The sequence below is a fragment of the Phyllobates terribilis genome, unplaced genomic scaffold (genome assembly GCF_046119375.1).
Source record: "Phyllobates terribilis strain yellow unplaced genomic scaffold, ASM4611937v1 Scaffold_7__3_contigs__length_470593459, whole genome shotgun sequence".
NCBI classification, from domain to species: domain Eukaryota; kingdom Metazoa; phylum Chordata; class Amphibia; order Anura; family Dendrobatidae; genus Phyllobates; species Phyllobates terribilis.
The window spans coordinates 109,931,718-109,958,279 of NW_027362767.1; the positions used below are offsets into that span (position 1 = coordinate 109,931,718).

General features: G+C 40.0%; 1 protein-coding gene across 2 annotated transcripts in view; it reads left to right on the forward strand.

Moving 5' to 3' along the window:
* Positions 1-18,095, forward strand: part of AKAP6 (A-kinase anchoring protein 6) — a 424,676-nt gene extending 406,581 nt beyond the window's left edge. For both annotated transcript variants that reach the window (XM_073639078.1, XM_073639079.1), the window contains 3 exons: positions 5,001-5,213; positions 5,811-8,615; positions 12,044-18,095. In XM_073639078.1, the coding sequence (XP_073495179.1) occupies positions 5,001-5,213; positions 5,811-8,615; positions 12,044-12,082 (3,057 nt within the window). In that variant the 3' untranslated portion in view covers positions 12,083-18,095. The remainder of the gene's footprint in view (positions 1-5,000; positions 5,214-5,810; positions 8,616-12,043) is intronic.
* Positions 18,096-26,562: the final 8,467 nt, after the last annotated feature.

The window sequence follows — 26,562 nt, forward strand, 5'->3', positions numbered from 1 at the left end:
TATCTTGGAAAACATATTAGCTGAAGGCTGAAATGATTTAATAGAAATCCCTATTTTAGTCTCTTATATGAGGGAAATAAGACTCTGCAAAACACAAACTAGTATTCTCCTAAGTATTCTCCTGATGAATGTTAGAGGGAAATTCTAGGTGAACTCATAAAGTAAGTTTTCCACAGATTCCTTGTACCTACTACTCATCTACCTGGTCTAGTGGTCCGTTAAGAAGGTCAGGCATTGTTCTGTGTGATCTGGCTTGACTTCGGGCAACCTGTCATACTCTGTCCTTTTCGCACTTTTTACAGAGCTAGATGGCTGCGCCAATAGCCTCTGAAAAGGACTAGGAACCGACCTGGGCCAAAATTAGAACAAGTAAATTGTAACTCCTACAAATAACCAATAACCTATAAATACAGGACACTTATCCAGTGTATGCAAGATCAATAACCTTTATTAATGTGACACTTGGTTTTTATACCTTGAGAATGGCACCGGTCCGGTGCAGAAACCTATTGGTATTAAAGCACCACCGCAGCTGGGTTTTTTGTCAGCGCTGGAGTGGCGCTTTAAATGTCAGAAGCTATGTCACAAGCTTTCAATGCAAGTCAATGAGGGCCAGAACGAGGCTCTTGTTGTCACGGTGAATCTGTGGAATAGCAAATGGGCTCCTATACTGTCCCTCAGGCTAGGGGTCCCTAGCTATCCCTGTCCCCAGTATTACCCCTGATGGTGGGGACATCTGGGTCTCATTCCTCATTATGCTTCTGAGTAGCACTGCTCTGTTAAGTGTATGGGGAGAACACAAAGAAGATAGACAGGACAAAATAGAAGCACAGTCACACAGCACTTACACAGGGAAAAACACTAAGGAACAAAAGTGTAAAGCCCATGTGTGAGGCAACGAAGTAAAATAAGGACACAATGGGAAAACAAAAGGTTTCACCAAACACCGCTCTCAACAACTTTGGAATAACCACCAGTTAACGAGGATGTGTCCACCTCTTCAGACCAGGATAGACTAACTATAGCTGGCATTACCTGCATAGCAAAGCCAGCATATATACTGTAGAAGGAGAGCAAACATGACTGGTTCTCTCACAGCATGTGACTAAAGGAGATTAGCCCAGCAAAGATTTAACTCTTGCTAATCTGCCTAGGAATTACAGCTTTTTGAGTTGTATCAACAAAACAATGTAGAAGAAGAAAGGTGTCTAAATATCCGCGCTCCTCCGCATACAATGATGAGTCAGTGTCCGATGGAAAGATGTAAGAATTTTATTGAATAAAAGCCACATTCAAACGCGTTTTGCATATGTCCTGTCCGCTTCCTCAGTGAGTAGCTGGTATACAGACTTCCCTAGTGCAGCTGTATTCATCTCCTCCTGCTGATATGGTATCAGGTCCCGTCCCTACACATGTTTCGGCTTGTAGCCTTCCTCAGGGGGCATCACCTTTCTTCTTCTACATCATTTCGTTGATACATTTTGGAACCCTGCTAGGGTTGGTGTTATCTGCAGCTCTCCACATTAGCTCTTTTATGTGTTGTGCATCATCACAACACGACAAGGTGAGCGTCCTTTCTATTATTCAACCATTGTTTCATTGGGTAACAGCACTGTTTGTTGTTATGATCTGCAACAAGTACTAAGGAAAGATAGAGGAAAGCTGTCCATACAGTAAGACTAAGCTGAATCCCTACGATGTAGCGGGCTGACTGTTCCTAGCAAACAGACCCGCCTTAGTCCTCGGCTAGTCTGAACGAAGACCTATAGCATAAGGGGAGGGGTCCCTAAAAGAACTAAGGACTGGGACAAAAATGGGACACCTCCTAAACAGAGAAGTTGTTGCAGAACACAAAAAGACAAACTGACAAAAAGGTACTAGAGGTCCCAGAAGGACCAAGCAAACTGACAGAGAAAGGCACCGAAGCACCTGGCTAGAGAAACAGTCAAACACTGAAGTCCAGCACAGCCAAAAGGGCGGAGATGGAATATAAAGGCAGATGGTCACGTGACCGTAAAACACAAGATGGAAAAAACAAACAGGAGGGTTCTAACATTTGCGCCCCTATTCTATTTTTGTTTTATAGCTTTTTCAGTTAATGCCTGAGTCACCCTGCCCTTATCATAACTATCAGAGGAGTTAGAAGGAAAAGTGTAATAATCTATGGATTGCAAAGACCCTGATGCCGCCATTACAGTTGGGGATACTTGCAAAAATCTCCTTGTGACACTTGTATTGTAAAATGACCTCCGACGCTTTCCAGCAGACACTGGAGTGCGCCTGTAGCGCAAGGCAGGATTCAAGTACAGCACAGCAGACGAGGAGGCAGAAACAACACACTGGCTTTATTAAGTAAAATGAGGATATATGATAGAAATAACAGTTTTTATAACAATGATGTTAATAATATGAATATAAGGAGAAATAGCTGAAGCATATCACAAAATTATGCTCCAGCTATGGCAATGACAGTACAATACAAACAGTATAAATCAAGTTTACAAGCTTCTCTCGGCTAATTCACTATTTGGCTTTTCCGCTAATCGGGCTACGCTGCTACAGCGTCATAATTAAAGAGAAAACTGAGCTACACCCTCACACAGTACTATACCAGTGTTTCACTCACAATTGTGCAGTTCAGGAATAGATAGGCAGCTGCTGCTTGATTCTGTCGTAGCTGAGCCGGATGAGTTATGCTTGAGTTCTTTGTCCTGTAGATTTGGTATCTTTCTCTCTTCCAGTCAAGCAGGTCTTATTCTCCTCTCAATGACAAGGGATGGCTGACACACTGTGTTATCTGTTACCTCAGGTCACCAATCTTCAGGGAAGCTGTTCCAGGTGGGCGATGCAGCTCCTTACTTTTGGACACAGTCCTGACAAACAATCTTGTAATAGTCCAGTCTTTATCTTTTCCCCAGAGAACATCAGGTCCTCTTATTATCTCTCCTTATCAGTACACAGGCAAACGTCCTGTCTGTTACCTCAGACACACACAAGGTCTCTCTCACTTCCTGGTTCTTCTCCCTTCAACAGCACACACCAAAACAATAGGGGGGGGGCGACTAGTCTAAGAGCGATAATCGGAGAAGAGCATGATCTCTTAAATCCACAGTGTCATTCAATGTCCAACTGACCAAAGCGATGCTTGAAAGAATGAAGGGGGCGACAGGTGAGTATGATACAGGGGGCAGGGGATTTACATTTAAAGCACCAATTCAGTGGTGAAATAAAAGAAACTGCTGGAGTGGTGCTTTAATAAAAAATGATTTGGAATCCCAAAGCTCTACATTCCCACAACGCAGCCACCTAAACGTGACAGTTTCCATTTCTGCTATTACACATCTAGAAGAACCCTCCTCCAGCCACGGGGTACCAGGAGTGGCTTGTCACACTTATATAGGTGTTGTGTCTGCACCCAACCACCATTGCTTATACTTATCCTTCACCAGGCAGTGTTGCCCTATTTTGTGTGCGCTTCTGTCCCTCTCCGAAGCTTCACAATTCACAATAAGACATGGACGAGTGTAAAGATCTCAGGTTGTGGGTTGTAAGTAATCACCTAGGCAGGTTAACAATGTAACACTATTTTATTGATCACAGCCATGGTAATAAAGCAATTCCAGGTAAATGGTCAAAATACAGTTCTCTCAGTCCTCAATCTGGGTTCAGTAGTTCCACTGGCTTTGTATCAGGTGATACCCACTGTCTCCCAACTTTTGGTTGGCCCACAGATTTCGTATCTCCAGCCAGTATAGTCTGTAGCCACAGTCCATGATCCTCCAGACGACAGATAAAACAATGAAAGCACAGATATCCAGTAGCAGCAGTGCTTCAATAAAGTTTAAATCCAAATGACATATCCACAACTGAAGCACGTTTATCCACTTTAGTTGATAACAGATCTTCAACACTCCGTAAGTCATCCATCCAACCGCTCCAGATCCACAGCCACAGATCCTAACCCTCCAGCATCCTTCCACCAACTCCTAGACTAAAACATGTCTCTCCTCTACTTCCCTGGGGTCAGCCCCCTCCCAGCTCAGAAGTGCTGACACCCTTCCCCTTAAGAATTTACTGGTTGCTAAAACAATGAAGAATATTCTAGAAGCCTTCATCTGAGACTGCCTGTAAGACCCCCTGTGGAGACGGCTCCACTGTGTCTCAATCTACACTGACCTAATGAAATTATTGGCTGTTGAAACAATGGACTCCTGAGATAAAGATGAGATTAGTGGAATGCTGGACATTTTACAAGTGAATCTTACATACTGACAAGTAAGCAGAACTATATAAAACATAACAAGTAAATCACTAATAACACACAATAATAATATTGACGAAAAGGGTGGTCCGTGCTGGAAAAGTATAATAGTCTTTAGTAAGTGGGCAGCTCCTCACAACGAGTGATACAGAGAAGAGAATCCGGTTGTGTACCTAGTTAGCATGGTATCAATCCACTCATGAATTGCAAGTGCACATGCAACCCAAATATAATTCATTAATAGACTGATCAAAACCCCATAAAATGTACAACACCATGGTCTGTAAGTAATATCAATAAAAATACAGTCAGAAATCCACTTTTATTCAAGTCAATCCGCCTGGTAAGAACTATATATTCATAGAGGGACAGTAAAAAACACCTTAAAGTAAGATAGGTGAAATCACATATCACCAGGACCACCCCGACCACCCACATCATTTATAGGTCGTTAGGCAACATGAAATGTAGAATACTGCCAGGGTACAACAATGCAGGTAGGTGAGCAAGGGCAGAGGGGACCTAGGTTATGAACTTGCCTGGATTCGTTTCTAAATCAAAAAAAAATTCTTCGATTGAGGTAGTAGAGTAGGAACAGAAGAAATAACTATAAAGTACTGTCATTTTTTAAGAATATCATATCGATGACAAGTGATGCATATTTCCATTTGTTGGACTATTTTACTACTATGTAATACACATTTATATATACATTATGCATCTGCTCTATTTCCTATAGGGTCTATGCTCTGAGCTCAGGCTGCGGAGACGCGGTGTGTCATCCATCCTGCGTTTATGTCATCATCTCCTAAACCTCCAGGACCAGGTTCCACAACATGATGCCCCCAACCTGCAGCTTCTTAGTGTCAATTTGGAGAGGAGATGGGAAGCCATTGTGATGCAGAGCACACAATGGCAAAGGCGCCTTCTGAGGGAACTGGGGGACGAGCAGGTGAGTTTGAAAATTACGAGAATTATTTTGAGTTCAAATTGCAGCAGGCAATTCATAGGCGTACAGCTGCTCGTAATATAGGAATTTGGCTCCCTTAATATCATATTTAATCATTTAATATCATATTTAATACATTTCTAATTTGCACGTTTCAGATATGACCTTTTATTGTATAGAATACAGATACAAGTCTAAGATTTGCTATCTAGCAATAGTGCCATTCTATAATTGATCCTTGTGTTACATTCTGTGCATGAATATTGTATATTTTGTGTATTTAGAGTATACGAAGACCTTGACCTCAATTTTTACTGTTCCTAAAATATAAAATAAATTACTTTGTAAATAGCTCAAATTAAAGTTGTCTTACGGTATCTACAGATCTGACATATACCTATGTGTCTCCATGGTTTTGGACTTACTTCAGAGCTGTAAACACCACCGATGCAGAGCGCTAAGATGTCTGCAAACATATCTATCTTACTTATATATATATGGTTTATTGCTTAATAAGTTGTCTGTTACCCATAGAAATAGATGCACATCATATCTGTGTAACAATAGTCATATAAACATTATATTACTCTGATATTTTAGGAAATAGATCTGCTGGTGGACCCTGATTGGGCAGACTTAAGTAGTGCTCCTGGTGAGGAAGCTTTGGAATGGGATGAGACTGACATCACAACTGAGGCCATAGGCGGCGATCAGGATGGAGAGCAGATAAAAGAAGAGACATTTCTATCTGGTGGAAGACATTGCGGAGAACGAGGTGTTTCAGATCAAGTTCAACAGCAAAGTCCTCTCCAAACACCTGTTGTGTATCAAGTTTACAGTTTGCACAATATGGAGATTTTCAGAACAAACATAGATCCTTCACCTAAAGAAGCTTCAAAGAAATCTAGCACCCTAGCACCTCTCCCTCTTTCTCTTCTTCAAGGTTTTCCATTTTTATCTTTGCCAGACTTGGCTGATGGATCTTCTGAAACCCCTCATTTTCATCGAAAAAAACATCAGAAAGATTCCTGTGGACATTCTGAGAGTGAGAGTGGAATTGCAAGTGGAGAAGGTGTGACTGCTGCCAATTCAGAAGGATGTTTATCACTTGATGGAGAAACACCACAAGGGTGCTTAGTTCAGAATGTGGATGTGGGGCAAGTTGGGGACAAAGAAATTGGACATACCCAGTATTTCAGAACAAAGCCACAAAGCCAGCTCACGTTTATTGATTCTTCACAATTACAAGCTGATAAACACAAATTTGTGATGCTGGAAAAGACTCAGAGACTAATACCTAGTTTTTGTCTCCAAAGAATTCCAGGCCAGATTGGTATAAACAGAACAATGCTTACAGCTAGCTCAGAAGACCATAGCCCAGAAGATGCAGTTGAGGATCTTATTGAAGTTCTGAGTCCAGAAAACACTCCTCCTAATTCATCCTCACTGGAATCTCTTTCAGGAGCTGGTGAAGTTCTAGAATCTGCAGTTCTCAGGCGTAGTGTGTCTCTCGAGAGCTGGCCAGCCTCATATAAGAGCAATGAAGACCTTTTTAGTCAGCAAGGTTCAGCTGATGTTACCCCAGGAAGTGAGCCAGGAGAAGAATTAAGTAAGCGTACATTGGACCTACTAAAAAGATTGGAAGACATAGAATGCCCAGTGGAGCAAAAAATGAAGCGTAGTCTTTCTGATGACATAACTCTAAGGAGTGGTTCTCGCAAGGCATCGCTTACTTGTCTGCACTCCCCACAAGATAAAGAATCATCAGGTAATGAAGATGTTGGCTCTGAGTTGACAGAACTGAGTAGTAGTGAGGAACTTTCACTAAGATCTGAAGATATGCTTATGCTAAAAGGCCGACTAGGGTTGCTCAATTCCAATGCCTCTTTCCGCAAACACTTGAGTCGTTCTCTGGGAGGAGAGGAAAGTGAAGCCAATCTGAGTATGATTGTTAATGTATCATGTACCTCGGCCTGCACTGACGAAGAAGATGATAGTGATTTATTGTCTAGTTCCACCCTCACGTTAACTGAAGAAGAGGAGGAAGAGGAACTTGAGGAACCAAACTCTAGTTTGGGAAGTGAAGATGATGGAGATGGCACAGATCTGCCCTTAGGATCTGATTTTATTAGAAGGGAGTTGCAAGCCTGGATTAGACCTTCATTTTTCCTTCCAGGAGAGAGAAGAAAAATAAGCAGACTAGTACAAGACTTGTCTGTGACACATAAATCTGAGAAGGGTTTGCCGTTTTCTGTGCAAAGACAGAAGGAGAGCAATGGAAATGTTAAAAGTACTAGTAAAGTTTTGGAAAAAGTAGGTGATGAAGAGACGTTACTAAACTCAAATCAACTGGTAGATGACATGGAGAACGGAAATTTAAATAATAGGGAAATTACCATGAAGGACACTTTGATCAAAAGAATCTTCCCTGAAAAAAAAATAAAATCTGGTCCTTACCCATCAATATCAATTACCAAAACAGAAAAACTTCATCCTCCAAGCATGCCTGCATTGGCTTTCCACAAGCCACGTGAGCTAGGACCATCTTCTAAAGGGAAGAGCAACTTGCGAGTTACAAGTGATTCGGTTCCTGATGTAGATATGCTTGATAACAGTTTATTGCAACTTAAAAAAGAGTCACCTTCTGCGGTTGTTCCTGGGTCAGCAGATGAGGGGTCTTGTTCTTGTCATAGTGCTACACATGAAAGGTCTAGCAGTCCAGATTGTTCTGTACAAGACTTTGTAAAGGAAATTCTGGATATGACATCTAATGCACTCCATGGATCATCTCCAGAAGATGGCCAGAAACAAGGGACCGGTGCGCAAATAAGGGAAAAAGTGCTGGAACATTCTCGCAAACAACTTGAAAGAGGTGATTTCTACTCTTACTTATCTCTTTCTTCTCATGACAGTGATTGTGGAGAGCTTAATGGATCGACAAGGGCTGCAACACCACCTATGGCCACAGCAGGATCCACAGGAGATCAAATAGAGAGAATGTTTGAGGCATGTCCAGATGAAAACATAAAAGTACAGACAAGTGATGAGTCTTTTGATCTTAAAGGTTCTTCCGAGCTGACATCCCCACAGCCAATATTAAAAGCTTTGCCAGTAAAAGATACTGCTTTTGGGAGCTCTCCGAACAGACCCACAATCTCAGGGCAACAATCCGTCCATAAAGTTTCTGCCCGGAAATTTCAGGATCACTCAACTACTGCTGCAAAAGGAGCTAGCAACAATGTTCCCTACAAGAAACTGCCTTCCGCTAAAGAAGTTCGATTTGAGCCTAAAGCCAGAAGTTCTGTAAAGCCTGCAGTCTCTAGCCTGCCTATACTGCACAAAAGGGTCAGAGATCAAAGGACAATGGCAGCAGGTGGTGCAAGCCTTGGCACAGGCCATCAGAAGGTAGGTATATACATGTATGAATACCATATCTGCTATGCATCACTTTAGATGTTAGATTCCTAAGCTACACGGACCCAATGGTATGTTTTACTACTAATACAACATGGATATAAGTCGTATGGCAAACTTATAGGTCATATAGCAAATATATAACTCTGCCGCAGTTCACTTAAGCTGTAAATCACTGAAAGAAAAAAAAAATACAGATTATTAGCAATTGGCTCCTACCCCCAACTTTTTACTGTAATTAAGGATTAGCTCCTATGTTAGAATATACCATCTGCATATGTGACACAAAGATAAATGCTCGTTTAAATATCATCTAATGATAGACACAGTAAGTAAAGCAAAGCATGAATATGCAATTGCTCATTAGCAGTTATAATTAGAATAGCATTACGGTTGTTAACTGTACTGGCACAGAAAGTACCATTTATAAATAAGTTTAATGCCAAGAAACTATATTTCTAGATACTTTATGTAATATAAATAAATACAAAATCATTGATTCTCCCAAGTAAATAACATTTTTATTTAAAAGATGCCATGTGCGGAGAGTATGAAAAATCATTGAGAGCATGAAAAATCATCCAATTTTCATCCAGAAAACTTGGGCGATTTTCATCTGTATTGTTATCCGTGTGTCCATATTTTACGTCCATGTGACATCCGTGTGACATCGATGTGGCATCCATATGACATCCCTGTGACATCCATGTGCCATCCATATGACATCCCTGTGACATCCATGTGCCATCCATATGACATCCCTGTGACATCCATGTGCCATCCATATGACATCCCTGTGACATCCATGTGCCATCCATATGACATCCCTGTGACATCCATGTGCCATCCATATGACATCCCTGTGACATCCATGTGCCATCCATATGACATCCCTGTGACATCCATGTCCATCCATATTTATACATCAACATTTTAAAATGAACAGGATCAAGTTTCTTAGATTAATAATGGCAAAGTATCCATAAAAGTCAGATGACATTTGGATGTTCTATATTGGATCCTATTATTTTTGTGCTCCCATAGACTTGCATAGGCAAGTATTGTCACAGATAAGAGAATAGTGCGGGCTGTGATTTTTTTCATATGGACCCTAATTCACAATAAAATTAACAGCCCTATTGAATTACATTGGTCAGTGTGATGTACGATCGTTACTTGGACAACACACGTCTGTATAATATCCTTGTCCAAACGAGCCTTTAAAGGGAACTTGTCATTTGAAAAAATGCTATTAACATGCATATATGGGGTTAATATGCAGGTTAATAGCGTTTTGAAGCTCCCAATCCCGGCACTGAGAGCCCCACTGCCGGGAGGAAATTAACTTTATTCCTCCCGGCAGTCTCTGGCTTTCAGTCATACAGGTGTGGCTTCATTCACCACTCAATACATTGTGAGTATCGGCTGTAACCGCGCACCAACACTGACTGATAGCCAGCTCTGCACTGATGCCGTGGTGAGATGTAAGTCAGTGCAGGGATGAGCTTACAGCCGCTGCTCACTATGTACTGAGCGATGACTGAAGCCACACCTGTATGACTGAAAGCCTGAGGCCGCAAGAAGGAATAAAGTCCTTTTCCTCCTGGTAGTCAGGCTTTCAGTGCGGGTGCTGGGCTGCTTCAGAACACCATTAACCTGCAGATTAACTCTCCATATAGAGATTGACAGACAGATAGATTGATAGATAGAATAGAATAGAACGATCAATCAATAGATTGATAGATAGATCAATAGATAGAAGATTGATAGTTTGATGGGTAGATAGAAGATTTATAGATAATGACAGATAGATGGATAGATAGAAGATTGATAGATAATGATAGATAGATGGATAGATAGAAGATTGATAGATAATGATAGATAGATAAATAGATATGATAGTTGGGAGATTGATGGATAGGTAGAAGATTGAATAATAGATAGATACATACATACATATGTGATAGATAGATAGATGGATAGATAGATAGATAGATAGATAGATGGACAGATAGAAGATTGAATAATTGATTGATATATAGATAGATAGAAGATTGATAGATAGATGGATGGATAGATAGATAGATGGATATATAGATAGATAGATAGATAGATAGATAGATGGATATATAGATAGATAGATAGATGGATGCATATGCTAATTCACAGTAAACCAATATTACATTTAGAACATATCGCTCTCTTATATCTTAGAAAGTTGTAGTTTCTACAACATATTTTAGACCTCGGTTTAGGCTATATGCACACAGTGCTGTTCTGCTCCTGCTGCTTTATTCTCTGTTCTAACAAAAAATCTTAATCCAAATTCAACTGGATATCAGAGATCAGTGCACTGTCATATTGAGTGAAGCAGTCCATACATGCAGATTTTGGCACGTATTCTGCCTCCATGAAACCTGCTTCAATAGAAAATCCACATCACTGTTCAGTTGTGGATTATCCCCATTGAATGAGTCAGCTTTGGATTTCTATATGAAAAATCTTTTGTATGATCATAGCCGTAAACGGGTTTTTTAAGCACCACTCCATTGTTTATTTTATTTTACCGCTGAAGTAGTGTCACTAATTTAAGTTTCCTGCCTCTAGTCTCATTCTTACCAGCCACCGTATACTTCTGTTATCAGCTCCGCTCTAATCGTCTTCTGCAGGTTGTGACCTTCTGGGTGACTCCAGTGTTTGCTGGGCGATCCGGAAGTCACTACTCAATGTAAGTCTGTGAGAGCCAGAATGAGGACTTCATAGAGGGTCTTACACGGAGAGCTTGTGACCATTACCACTGACTTCTGGTTGCGGTCACAAGATGGTGAAACAGGACCGGAGTGGTGCTGGGAAGAGCAGAAGACGGAGGCTGGTGAGTATAATGTTAGGGTTAGGGACCTTAGATTAGTGGCACCACTCCAGCTCTGAAATGAAAAAAATAAAACGATGGTATGGTGCGTTAAGGTTTATAGGTGCCTAAAATTACATTATTCTTATTTTTATGCACATAAAAGACCTGTTGTTATATTTCATACACATGACTGCTTCATAGTACATGTATAATCCATCTTCAGTATGGCTGTATCACCCTTGTTGAAAGTTCTAGTCCAGCAAAAGAGTGAAAAAGATCAAGTCCAAGTATTTTCGTGAGATAATCCAAATCCCTGTCCGTCTAGCACAATTGTCAAGTTCTCTCCCTATATTGGCACGCAGGAATACAACTGTCAATCCAGAGCAGTGGGCGGGGAGAAGCCGCCGGGTACCCGCCTTTGTGACTAGTTTCTCGTGCATCTCAGTCCCTGGTGACTTTTAAAGTGTGTTTCTCTGAAATACCACAGAAACATATATATTATAAATGTTAGCCTTTTTATTTTTTGGGTACATTGAAATTGCAATGATATTTTCTTTTTTTATTTCAGAGACCATTAAATGGATCCAAAACCAACAAGGACCTGTAATCGCCTTCTCTTTGCTAGGGTGAATCCTCTACAAAGGTGAAGGTGGCGGTGTTGTCTGCACTGCTCTCCTGTCTATGCTTCCTCTCGCACAGCATCTTGGGTTTTCATCCATTTGCTTTTTGTGAGAAATTAAGAACATATAAACCCTTTCACTGAGTGGGTATAAAACAGGGTATAGATAATACATTGCCCTATGCCTGGCAATCAGTATCACCCTTGAGTACGAGCCTTTGCATTTTTTGGTAATAAGCGGTCATAAATGACCTGAAATGTTGGCTCTTGGGAGCAAGTCTAGAGAACCAAACTCAAGGACATATTACAATTCAGTTTTGAGGCAGTAGATGAAAATGTGCTATTGACAATGGATGCAGAAATACAGATTGAGAAACAAAAGTGTCAACCTTTTGCCATCATATAAAAATTGAGGAAATGTAATATGTGTGGTACAATAAAGGTAACCTTTGTATGACCAGAATGCAGGTAGGCAAGCATGTGAACCAAGAAAAAGACAGATTTGGGAACGGAAAGTCAAAAACGTAAGTGCAAAAGGGTTAAAAATGGTGGAAAATGTAAAGGTTGGAATAGGCAATATGGCAAGGTCTGTGTTGGATTAACCCCTTGTCTGATTCGAGGGCGTCTTTGATAGCTGTATTCAGTCCCCATCCACAAAGACATTCATTTTCTTTATTGATGGCTGTTCAGACAATTAAGTTGTAGCAAGTGAAGCACTAATAGGGACCTAATGGAAAATTAAATAATATAATCAATTACACATAGTTATTATTATGACCTCATATATCACCGTGTGCTAAGTAAGGTCTTTGCATTAAAGATTTAGTTGAGTGTATCAAACCTTTTAAATGCCAAAATAAGTAACTTTCTAATTTTACACAATTTTTTTATTAAGATTTTTTGAATGCTCCACATGTCTTTAGTATCTTCATAACTCAGCTCCATAGGGATCCCATGATCCAGATAAGTTATTTGTATGTATTAATGAGACACCTTATTGTAGCAAAATCTCACCGTCTGTATACAACACTCTTACTATGCACAGTGTATAAGTTATAATTATGATCAGACATAAGGACCTAGCGTCACAAAACATTCCTTGCCTCGATGCATTTTGCTTCTGTGACATAAGGACTTAAAGTGGCCATATGCCTTATATATCTGTCAACAGCTATTCCTCCTAACCTCTCCATGCACATGCAAGCTCACCTAATAGCTATTCATCCTGACACCCTTAAACACACGTACACTTGCTTGCAGAGTGCATGTGTTGTCAATGGAGAGAGGAGAGTAGGCGTCACCTACCTTTGGGAGTGGCTTATGTCCTGTAAAAACACACAGATCCGATATGGTTAACATGTACACTTGCTTGCAGAGTGCATGTGTTGTCAATGGAGAGAGGAGAGTAGGCGTCACCTACCTTTGGGAGTGGCTTATGTCCTGTAAAAACACACAGATCCAATATGGTTAACATGTACACTTGCTTGCAGAGTGCATGTGTTGTCAATGGAGAGAGGAGAGTAGGCGTCACCTACCTTTGGGAGTGGCTTATGTCCTGTAAAAACACACAGATCCAATATGGTTAACATGTACACTTGCTTGCAGAGTGCATGTGTTGTCAATGGAGAGAGGAGAGTAGGCGTCACCTACCTTTGGCAGTGGCTTATGTCCTGTAAAAACACACAGATCCAATATGGCTAAGGCCAGTAGGCCTCACCCTTCTATCTCCATCAGGAGGACCCTCCTATATAAAATAAGTTGGTTGGTACAACCAAAATCAATGTGCTCGATCAAGATTCATTAAACGTGGCCACATTAAAGATATTGCCCCACTTTTAAATATCATATTCATTATACAGAACATAAAGCTGAATAATGTTTGCCATTCATATGCTGTGAAAAAAATCACTCTAGTAAAGTTATGATGTTACCTTATATATTAAGGTGCCATCTGGAGTTCAAAGTATATGGAAGTCTGAATGTCCACCCGATGAGCTGAGTGCTGGTGGACATGCATGCTCCACCATTCTCCTCACAGCCCGGCCTCTGCCCAGTAATCCGCTGATCACTGTAGAGCAGCCAATAGAAACAGCTTTTTGCTATGCTTGCCTGGGAAGAACCCGAGCCTCAGCATGAGCATGGGAGAATAGCTAAGAAGAGTCCCTCTGCAGGGTAAGTAATAAGGGATATTATTATCAGCTGCCAGAGGTGAGTGAGACTGATCCTGCCAGAGCTCACCTCCAGCAGATTTGCAGCAACACCAAGATGGAGACATAGAAGCAAAAAATGTTAAATAAATTTATTTTTTTATGCTTGGAACACTGTAAAATACTCTAAAATTCCTTTTAATACCATTTCACGACTTTTGGCAGAAAAAGCTTCATATGTTATTGGGGTGATCCGAAACTAACAATTGTTTTAATCCTCAATGCATATCTATGTAATGTATTAATCTAATCTCTTTTGTAATATATTTTAATTAAAAAGTCACTATTGTTCTCTCACTACGCTGTCTAACTGCTTAATTTTTTTTACCTACTTCCTGTGTGATGATGCTTCATTTGAGAATCCCTAGTGCATGCTGAGACACTCAAATGATATGTCATCAGGGGGCAGAGGCTACGGTCACTGCTGCAGCCTCTGCTCCCATCCTGACACAAAGCGTCATCAGTGACAACTGTTTCAAGGGCTGGGCTAGTCCCTGCTCTACTGTGCATGTATCGGTTGTAAGTTCCAGTGTACGAGCTCACTGCAATATTCTTCTCAGTGCACAATGACAGTGCGCTCCCTCGCGAGTGCACTGTCAGTGTGCATTGTAAAGAGAAAACCCGGCGAGCAGAGACCAGCCTCTAACTCCTGATGATGTCTCATTTAAGTATCCCAGCATGCATCCGGTGTTCTCAAATGAAGCGTCATCAAAGTTAGATAGTATAGGAATTTTAAATTAAAGTATATTATGAGAGAGATTAGATTATTACATTAAATAGAGAGACATTTAGGATTAAAATAAATGTTAGTTTCGGACCACCACTTTATGTGTCACAGTCCGTTCTAAGCCTTCTCTTAGAAGTATAAGTAATATGATCCACTTGTTAGGATTTATATGATGAGTAAAGGCATAGTCCTGGGTCAGTGACTACAACTTATGTATATCTCTGTCTAGCTTGACAAAGTGCTGAAGGTTAATTGTGCAGCATGAATCAGATATTGGCTGCGTGATTGCAGCTCGGTATGTTTTGCTCATGTTTCATAGTAATCATACCTTTGAAAGCCGGCCAGAGATTGTGTCTCGGCTGACTAGTCCAAAGCGGGTCCCTGGCTGACTTCTCCCCGCCCTGCTGCAAACTTCTGTGTACATAGAGAGAGACCTGTCAGTCAAAATGATTGGAGTGGGGAGAAGCCACTGGGGACCTGACTTGAACTTGTCTACAGAGATATATAGTCCTCGGTTGGCTTTTAAAAGTATGTTTACTCTGAAACACCGTAGCCCATGATTCAGGCAGCATGAATCTGATGACCGGTTCCTTGAACAGTTGCTAGTGATTCACTCTCTTAGTAACCTATTACTAAGTGGAAAAATATTCGTAGCTATGTATTTTTCTTTAAATTACATTAAAATTAGATCCTTATCAGCCTTTGTGTTGCAGCTGAAATCAGATTTGCCTTTTAACTGAGGGCAAGGTATAGGCAAAAGAGGCTTGTCAAGACTTAAATTGCTCCTTTCTATGTGGCTGACTCACAGTTGACTCGCGCGTTCTGGAGCAAGAAAAACTTGCAGGAAAAAAAGTGCAAATCTGCAGTATGTTTTATCAATTGTGGATTTCCCATAGAGTTTCCTATTCATTTCAATTAAATTAAAGAGGTTGTCCACTACCTTTACACTGAGGGCCTATCCTCAGGATAGATCGTCAACGTCTGATCGGCCGGTGTCCGACACCCGACACCCCCACCTATCAGCTGTTATCAGTGCCGCTGGTCGGAAGTACTTACTTGCCGAGCTTGGCCGTGGCTGCCGTGGGGTACTGCACACCCGCCTCCTATTCATATCAATACCACCACCGGCACCGATAACAGCTGATCAGCAGGGTGTTGGGTGTCGGACCCCGGCCGATCAGACATTGATGACCTATCCTAAGGATAAGCCATCAATGGAAAAGCAGTGGACGACCTCTTTAAGTTCACACTTCTGTCTTAAAACATGATCTGGTTCTCTATTGCTCCTTTTAGATTGCTTCAGTAAAATTTTAGAAAAAAAGTAGTAGTAGTTGGGAAAGTGGGGTACACCACAACCCCTTCAATTAAATGATCGAAAGGATACCGGATTCAGACCCCCTAATGATCTGATATTGATTGCCTATCCTAAGAAAAGCCTATTGATGCTGCTTATCAACGGCATCCATATTTCTACGGCAGCACTTGGATTTCAAGCAGTTAATCGAACTTAGATCCATGATGGTTGGTCCAGTTGTAATGTGGAAGGTCAAGGTTTGCAGTCTTCGTATAGATACTAAATTGCTCTAACTTTCACTTATGCCACATACACCAGATGAAACAATGCAAAATCAGCTGCATAAATCATATCTACTTCTATATTATGTGTATCCTTTATTCAGTCTGAAGCATTGGAGCTTATAGTGTTAAGGAAAAACATGAAACTAACATAGAGCGCTGCTTTTTATATTATAAAAAAAAAATTGTCCATGATATCATCATCTCATCTCCTTTTCAACAGGATTGAGCTGCAATTTGGTTACTGATGGGAAAGTGCAGTCAAAAATGAAAGCTCAGCTATCACATAGTGTATAGGTGCTTGCACTCTTTGTACTCACTGTTAGTGTATGTGCACACAGGCAGGTTTTGGAGCGCCCAAAAAAAGCTCAAAAGAATGAACACATGTATTCTATATAAAAACTACTTGCTGTTCATATCTTCAGTTTTTTGAGCGTCTTTTAGCAGCTTCAGATTTCCAAAGACACTGAGCGATTAAAAGAAGTGACCTGACCATTCTTCAGGTGTTTTCCATTCAGAAGACACATTCTATACTTTATAATACAAGTCAATGGAAATGCTCAAAATACACCCGGAATACGCCTGGGTGCCTTTTGAGCATTTTGACAATGTTTTTGCTAGTGGTTTCTTCATTGTTAATTAGAGTAAAAAAATATCCAGAAAACGCCAGTAAAAAAGATGGCACAAAAGCTATAGAAAAGCACTAAAAAAATAAAATGCCGGTGGTCAAAAATATTCAATAAGGAAAAAAGAAATTGGAAAAAAAGCTGGCTTTTCCTGAAGTGTCTTCCTCTTGAATATCTCGGTGGGTTTCCTGACTCAAAAGGACGTTATGTGCACATACCCTTACAGTATATTTTCGTGACAATGTCAATTTTATGTTACCGAGCTTTCTATATACAGTTGGTAGTTGACAGGTGCACACAATCACGTCATGACTAAGTTCCACCCAAGGCATGAAATCTTTAAAAAATGTCCTACCAGAACGCACCATATGACCCATCAAAATGAAAAACAAATATTAACATTTTCGTGTTATATTTCCCGAGCCTGCAGGTCTCTGGTGTGCTAGGAATCAATATAAAATGATGTGATAACTGGAGTTTTCTTCAATATGGTAAAAACCTGCTTATAACAGAACATCTCCGAAGTTAATGCTCAATAAAACGATTGCAGACGGCTCTATGTTTTCTATTTCTTCACTTCTTACAAGGTGATCAGAGGATCTTACCAGCCTTAAAATTGTAAAGTAATGACACTTTCCCACATTTGCAACAACTGCTGTCACTTAAAGCTTCTGCTGGCAGATTTTTTATCATCAAATTTTGACCATTTTTACAGCTGTCATGTTAGCATTTTAGAATTACTTTTAAGGGTGTGATACTTGTGGACTTTCGCGAGAAAATGTTTTAGGGGTCATAAATGTTTTTAAAGTTCCAATGCTAAATTGTGACCCATACATTGAATACCCTATACACATTTTATATATATATATATACAGTACAGACCAAAAGTTTGGACACGCCATCTCATTTAAAGATTTTTCTGTATTTTCTTGACTATGAAAATTGTACATTCACACTGAAGTCATCAAAACTATGAATTAACACATGTGGAATTATATACTTAACAAAAAAGTGTGAAACAACTGAAAATATGTCTTATATTCTAGGTTCTTCAAAGTAGCCACCTTTTGCTTTGTTGACTGCTTTCCACACTCTTGGCATTCTGTTGATGAGCTTCAAGAGGTAGTCACCGGAAATGGTCTTCCAACAATCTTGAAGGAGTTCCCAGAGATGCTTAGCACTTGTTGGCCCTTTTGCCTTCACTCTGCGGTACAGCTCACCCCAAACCATCTTGATTGGGTTCAGGTCTGGTGACTGTGGAGGCCAGGTCATCTGGCGTAGCACCCCATCACTCTCCTTCTTGGTCAAATAGCCGTTACACAGCCTGGAGGTGTGTTTGGGGTCATTGTTTTGTTGAAAAATAAATGATGGTCCAACTAAACGCAAACCGGATGGAATAGCATGCTGCTGCAAGATGCTGTGGTAGTCATGCTGGTTCAGTATGCCTTCAATTTTGAATAAATCCCCAACAGAGTCACCAGCTAAGCACCCCCACCCCATCACACCTCCTCCTCCATGCTTCACAGTGGGAACCAGGCATGTAGAGTCCATCCGTTCACCTTTTCTGCGTCGCACAAAGACACGGTGGTTGGAACCAAAGATCTCAAATTTGGACTCATCAGACCAAAGCACAGATTTCCACTGGTCTAATGTCCATTCCTTGAGTTCTTTAGCTCAAACAAATCTCTTCTGCTTGTTGCCTGTCCTTAGCAGTGGTTTCCTAGCAGCTATTTTACCATGAAGGCCTGCTGCACAAAGTCTCCTCTTAACGGTTGTTGAAGAGATGTGTCTGCTGCTTGAACTCTGTGTGGCATTGACCTGGTCTCTAATCTGAGCTGCTGTTAACCTGCGATTTCTGAGGCTGGTGACTCGGATAAACTTATCCTCAGAAGCAGAGGTGACTCTTGGTCTTCCTTTCCTGGGGCGGTCCTCATGTGAGCCAGTTTTTTTGTAGCACTTGATGGTTTTTTCAACTGCACTTGGGGACATTTTCAAAGGTTGCCCAATTTTTCTCACTGACTGTCCTTCATTTCTTAAAGTAATGATGGCCACTCGCTTTTCTTTACTTAGAATTTGTATTATGGCAAGAAAAAAGCAGCTAACAGTTTATTCAGTAGGACTATCAGCTGTGTATCCACCAGACTTCTGCACAACACAACTGATGGTCCCAACCCCATTTATAAGGCAAGAAATCCCACTTATTAAACCTGACAGGGCACACCTGTGAAGTGAAAACCATTTCCGGTGACTACCTCTTGAAGCTCATCAAGAGAATGCCAAGAGTGTGCAAAGCAGTCATCAAAGCAAAAGGTGGCTACTTTGAAGAACCTAGAATATAAGACATATTTTCAGTTGTTTCACACTTTTTTGTTAAGTATATAATTTCACATGTGTTAATTCATAGTTTTGATGCCTTCAGTGTGAATGTACAATTTTCATAGTCATGAAAATACAGAAAAATCTTTAAATGAGAAGGTGTGTCCAAACTTTTGGTCTGTAATGTATATATATATAAAAAAAATATATATATATATATATATATATATATATATATATATATATAAGATCAAGTACTAAATATGTTAGCAAGAACCAGCTGCAGCAAGCTTACATGTGAACATTATAGTAGGGGAGGACGATACCAAGTTGTATGGGCCGCGCTGTGCTAAATGAGAAGCCTTTTGTGTTCCAAAATAGTTCTTTATTTCCCAACGCGTTTCGCCACTGGACTATCTCCTTTCTGAAACCTTGAAGAAATCCTTTTTGTTTTTCACCCCTTGAGAAAAGCTTTTCGTTTTTTTTTACGTAGAGAAAGGTGCAGAAAAACAAACTAGCGGGTGATTAAACAATCCTTTAGGTGTTGAAGATTCAGATTAACAAATTACCCAGTGGGTAAATAAACGCTATTTAAGGGATTGTAATAAAACTTGACTTTTATTTGATTACATTAATAAAGGTGGTCAAACCATGAAAAGATACTAAGCTGATCTTGTATTTTTGTATATTTAATTAAATTTCTGAGAATAAAGGATCCTACCCTATTGGCTATTTATCTTAAAGTACATTGCTCAAAAAAATAAAGGGAACACTTAAACAACAGAATATAACTCCAAGTAAATCAAACTTCTGTGAAATCAAACTGTCCACTTAGGAAGCAACACTGATTGCCAATCAATTTCACATGCTGTTGTGCAAATGGAATAGACAATAGATGGAAATTATTGGCAATTATCAAGACACCCTCAATAAAGGAGTGGTTCTGCAGGTGGGGACCACAGACCACATCTCAGTTCCAATGCTTTCTGCTGATGTTTTGGTCACTTTTGAATGTTGGTTGTGCTTTCACACTCATGGTAGCATGAGACGGACTCTACAACCCACAGAAGTTGCTCAGGTAGTGCTGCTCATCCAGGATGGCACATCAATGCGAGCTGTGGCAAGAAGGTTTGCTGTGTCTGTCAGCATAGTGTCCAGAGGCTGGAGGCGCTACCAGGAGACAGGCCAGTACACCAGGAGACGTGGAGGGGGCCGTAGGAGGGCAACAACCCAGCAGCAGGACCGCTACCTCCGCCTTTGTGCAAGGAGGAACAGGAGGAGCACTGCCAGAGCCCTGCAAAATGACCTAAAGCAGGTCACAAATGTGCATGTGTCTGCACAAACGGTTAGAAACCGACTCCATGAGGGTGGTATGAGGGCCCGACGTCCACAGATGGGGGTTGTGCTCACAGCCCAACACCGCGCAGGACGCTTGGCATTTGCCACAGAACACCAGGATTGGCAAAGTCGCCACAGGCGCCCTGTGCTCTTCACAGATGAAAGCAGGTTCACACTGAGCACATGTGACAGATGTGACAGAGTCTGGAGACGCCATGGAGAGCGATCTGCTGCCTGCAACATCTTTCAGCAAGACAATGCCAGACCTCATGTGGCTGGAGTGTGTCAGCAGTTCCTGCAAGATGAAGACATTGAAGCTATGGACTGGCCCGCCCGTTCCCCAGACCTGAATCCGATTGAGCACATCTGGGACATCATGTCTCGCTCCGTCCACCAACGTCACGTTGCACCACAGACTGTCCAGGAGTTGGCAGATGCTTTAGTCCAGGTCTGGGAGGAGATCCCACAGGAGACCATCCGCAACCTCATCAGGAGCATGCCCAGGCATTGTAGGGAGGTCATACAGGCACATGGAGGCCACACACAATACTGAGCCTCATTTTGACTTGTTTTAAGGACATTACATCAAAGTTGGATCAGCCTGTAGTGTGTTTTTCCACTTTCATTTTGCTGGTGACTCCAAATCCAGGCCTCCATTGGTTAATAAATGTGATTTCCATTGATGATTTTTGTGTGATTTTGTTGTCAGCACATTCAACTTTGTACAGAACAAAGTATTCAATGAGAATATTTCATTCATTCAGATCTAGGATGTGTTATTTCAGTGTTCCCTTTATTTTTTTGAGCAGTGTATATTATTGTGCTATCCTACCTAAGTCATTGCTGCAGTCCCTGAACTAATATAGCAATCTCAGGGTAAGTAACATTCACAATATATACAAGAAACACTAAAGTTGATTCAAAGTAACTTATAGCCAAGTTTCGCCTAGACAGACTTTCTCCGGGGGCTATAATTAATTAAATAGGATTTTTTTACCCTCTGGGTCTTTCAGTGCCGAAACGCATTGGAACAATAAAGAACCATTTTGGAACACAAAAAAGGCTTCTTATTTACCACAGTGCTGCCTGTTCAATGTGATATCATCCTCATTTACTATTATTCATCTGGAAGAAGTTTTTCTCCTCCAGCCACGGGGCCAAAGCAGCAGTTTTACACGTCTACAGGTGTTATGCCTTCACACAAAACCACCAGATGATCGCATACTCCCTCCTTTCACTAACCTTTCCAGGCGATACTGCTCGATGTGTGTGCGCATTTGTCCCCCAAACAGTTTTACATGTGAACCTTGTCACAGAAGGAAAATGTGCCTGACTGTGTGACTGCAACATGATTCATATTCCCATAAGTATGGGATCACAAGGTCGGTTATGTATCACTTTTTGTTAGGATAGTCTCTTATATTGACCACTTACACATAAAAATTTTCATGATATATTGCCCTTCTCAACAGCCTTTGCCAAATTCTATTAATAAAACTAACTTCCCCCCGGGTCTTCTGAGGAAGAAAAGTACTTTTTTTTATTTGTTATACAACTTCATATATTAGTGCCAATATACATAAATATGAAGTTATGCTTTGCTGCTTTCAGTTATTAACTTCATGCTGCAATGTGACATTATTTTCCATAATACGGACATTAGATTTGTGGCAACTGTATTTACATACTGAGAGTACACAGCAAAGCGGACATCATTTGCTTCATGTGTTAATTTCTGTCTTCTTTAACGACTTTCCCAATAGGGATTTGGAAGAATGTCTTAGGTTTTGTAAATTAGCCTGTTCCCTTCAGTCTTATACCCTGTCTAGTTCACTTTCAGAAACATCTCAATGAATAACAGGAGAATCACAGTAAATAAAAGGATAATAATTATTCAAACTAGTGGTTATATTTTATACTAAATATTAAAAGTCACGCTAAATGGAAACAATAAGCGCCATAACTGGTGCCACCAAGAGCATTGGTTCATAGCTACAAATGTCCAAACAGTGCAAATGTTATACGACTATACACCGTACACCTGTGTGGATTCACGTATGGGGATGTATCTAGGGATATGAAATGTGCAATATTGGCCCAGTCTAATAGGAAAATGTTCCATGTTTTCCAGGGTGTCAAAGTCCAATAATGAAAAAAAATGGGAAGAAAAAGATCAGCTCATCCGTATATAAAGGATCAATGCAGGGAAACAATTGGAGAAAAAAATATATTTCAGCATACAGATCTTCATATAAACACTCTTTATTAAAAAAGAATTAAAAAGTACCAGATATAACAAGCAAACGCGTTTCAGACTGCTGTCTTTACGGTTTGAAACGCGTTTGCTTATTATTTTTTAATTCTTTTTCAATAAAAAGTGTTTTTAGGAAGATTTGGATGCTGGAATATATTTTTTGCGTTCTGTTGATACACTTTTTTTTGCCAAACATATCAAGAACAACTGTAATCAAGATAGATCGGGTTCATCCTCATTCTCAGGCTCCATGACTTGTGCATGAAGTCTCTACAGACGCTCCTGAAGTCTCTACAGAGGCTCCTGAGGTCTCTACAGAGGCTCCTGAAGTCTCTACAGAGGCTCCTGAGGTCTCTACAGAGGCTCCTGAAGTCTCTACAGAGGCTCCTGAGGTCTCTACAGAGGCTCCTGAAGTCTCTACAGAGGCTCCTGAGGTCTCTACAGAGGCTCCTGAAGTCTCTACGGTTCTGTACTTGAGAGCCCCATAGGAATATGTCCTAAAAGGAGGTATAATGATCTGGCAATATCAAATATTCATGAATCAAAACACGTAGTAAACTATCCGCTATGTCAGTCCCAAGTAATTATATGAAGAATGTAACACATCACTCACAACAATATGGGAACTTATCACCTTATTCAGCCTCAGTTGATCATGGGAAGTTATTTTCACATTAAAGTTGCAATATATTAGTGAGTGTCTTGCTACTTTTTACTTTTCATACAGTTAGGACCCCATCGATTTCTATGAATGCCATAAGACTCCATATAACTGTGCGAATAGGAGAAATAAGCTAATATTTAAAAGCTAACCAATTTTGGGGGGCACCAGGTATTGAACTTTACTGGAGCTAAATGTAAAACAAATGTAGTATCAAGGAACATTCACATCATACAAACGATCTTTGCCTATTGTGTTGAAAAATATTCATTGCAACTCAGCGGTCAGCAATTCTTAATTTGTCGCTTCGATTCGGAATCCGCGTTAATCATGAAAACGAATTATCACTTTTAAAAAAATAAAAATATATTTGAACGACGGGAGATTTCTTCATATATGAAGTACTGACTTTTTTAATTAAATGCACAAAACGACAGCTTTGTTAGCTAGTTTTTGCATTTGTTGCATGTGTAGTTACATACAACGACCAATAAAGAGGCAACATGCTTTACAAAAACAAACGAAAGACCATAATAGATCGCATAGGAAATCATGGTGAAAGAAGCAAATATAAGAGCTAACAATACACAAATGAAGTTTAAAAAGATGTATAATAACCATATTCTATAGTGCGACACCTCTAAACTTAATAATTGTCCATTTTGGTCAAATACAAAGGAAACCTTTACATCATACCGGCTCAGACGTTTCCACTAGGGCTCGTGGAGTTGGATTATAAAGAATTGTCTTTTATAGCCTCCTTCATTCCTTTTTATCTAATGACAATACTTTAGTGTTACTCCGAAAATAATTTCAATTTTCATAAGTATTTTACAGTAAGGGGTAAATTCACAGGAAAGGGTGCCTTGCCATATGTCTTATTAACTCAGTAGTTTGATCAATTTGGTTAGCGGATGTTTTGGTTTTTTTTGCTAAAGAGAAATATGAGATCCATGGATGAGGAATGTGTGAATATTTTCTGTATATACATGGATGTATTATATCAGTGGCAAAAGCTTTAGTGTCTGTAGTGTGACCTTGTGGGGATATTGGCCTTAAATTCATTAATATGCATGGGAACTTCAATAATAAATGCTAAGAAAATCACCATGTTTTGTCTACTGTGGTTTTTAGTTCCATGTTTTCCATATTAAATGTAGGAAATAAATAGATATTTGGAGGTTTGTTAATTGGTGATTATGATAATTATTAAAATTGTTATATATAATTCACATATCACTTTAAATATATCCAATGGCTGTCGTAATTTACGCCCCTAGGACCGTGTAAATTGTATTAGATCTAGATTACGCATATTTCTCCACTGCTGGATTAAATGTCCTTTTCACTTTACCAATACCACAACTTTTTCCCTTCAATATCCTTTCATCTGTTTTAGTTTGATTGGTTTTGTTTTTTTTTGTTTTTTTTACAAAAGTCTCAATTAGATGACCCCTTTTTTATATATTTATTTAGTCCCAGTTAAATATGCCCCATGTAGCCATTACAGGCAGCTACAGAATCTGGCTTAACATGCTCGGTCAACTTTCACTCCTGATGTCAGTTGAGTTTCAGACTCTAGATAGAAAGCCGTCAACTAATGGTAGGCCACCTTTTTTTAAAAAAAATAGGTCATCCTCTTGAGACAAACAAATAAGGCCCAATTATTCAATTTTTTTTGTTTAGTTTTTGGTGTTTTTTTGGCTATTTTTCATTTGCGCCTAATTCTTAATTTCATTTGCACTTTTTTTTATATGTATTTGGCTGGGGTTTTTTATGTTCGACATTATGGGCAAGGTTTGGGTTTTACAGATTTTTTTAATCTGATTTATCAATTGTGACTTTTTAAATCGTCACAAATATACTACCATCTCCCCTTTAGTAATTTTATATACACCCAAAAATTTGGCACAACTTTTGTGCCATTTAGTAAAATGTGCTACTTTTTGCTCTAAAAAGTTCCAAAACAGGTAAAAGAGAAAAAAATAGAATTTTTTATTTTGCTTAAAATTCATGAACTACGTGCTCCATTTTGAAGAATTTAGCACAAAAACATCAATGAATACCACTAGACAAGCTCTGCAAGCTAATTTCTTTTTACATATTTGCAATAAATGTTAAAATTGCAACACCAAGAAAGGAAAAGTTGTGTAATTATGGAAATCACAGGATATATAGACATGTTAATTATATGCACATGTTGAGAAAATGGAAAAAAAAATTCAAAACTTTTATTCGGTATCAAGTATGAGCACCACACTGAGAAATGCTCACACTTACACATCTTGGCTGCTATCAGTGAGCGTTTTAATGGTTGTCTAAGGAACATCCCATCATGCTAGATGCACTTGGGCACAGAAATTATGAAGATCTGATGTTAGCTGCTCCTTTTGCAATTGTCAACCAATGATGTCCCAGATGTGTTTGATGGGAGACAAGTCAGGAGACGCTGCCGGCCACGCAGGCTGGTCACAGTAGCAGAAGTGACATGCGGCTTATTGTCATGTTGAAAAATGACTCCTAGTTCACTTTGGAGAAATGGCCGTACCACTGGTTCCACCACCAAATCAATGTAGTGCCAAGCTATAAGTATACCTGGAATGAAGACTAGAGGTATCCAGCTACCATGCAGTATGCTACCTTACACCATAACCCTAGGAGTAGAACCGGTGGGATGTTTCCCTGTTAAGGCCTGTTATTGACACGGCTCCAGTGGTCTCCAGACCAAATTCCTGGCTATTATTACATCTAAGACAAAAGTGGG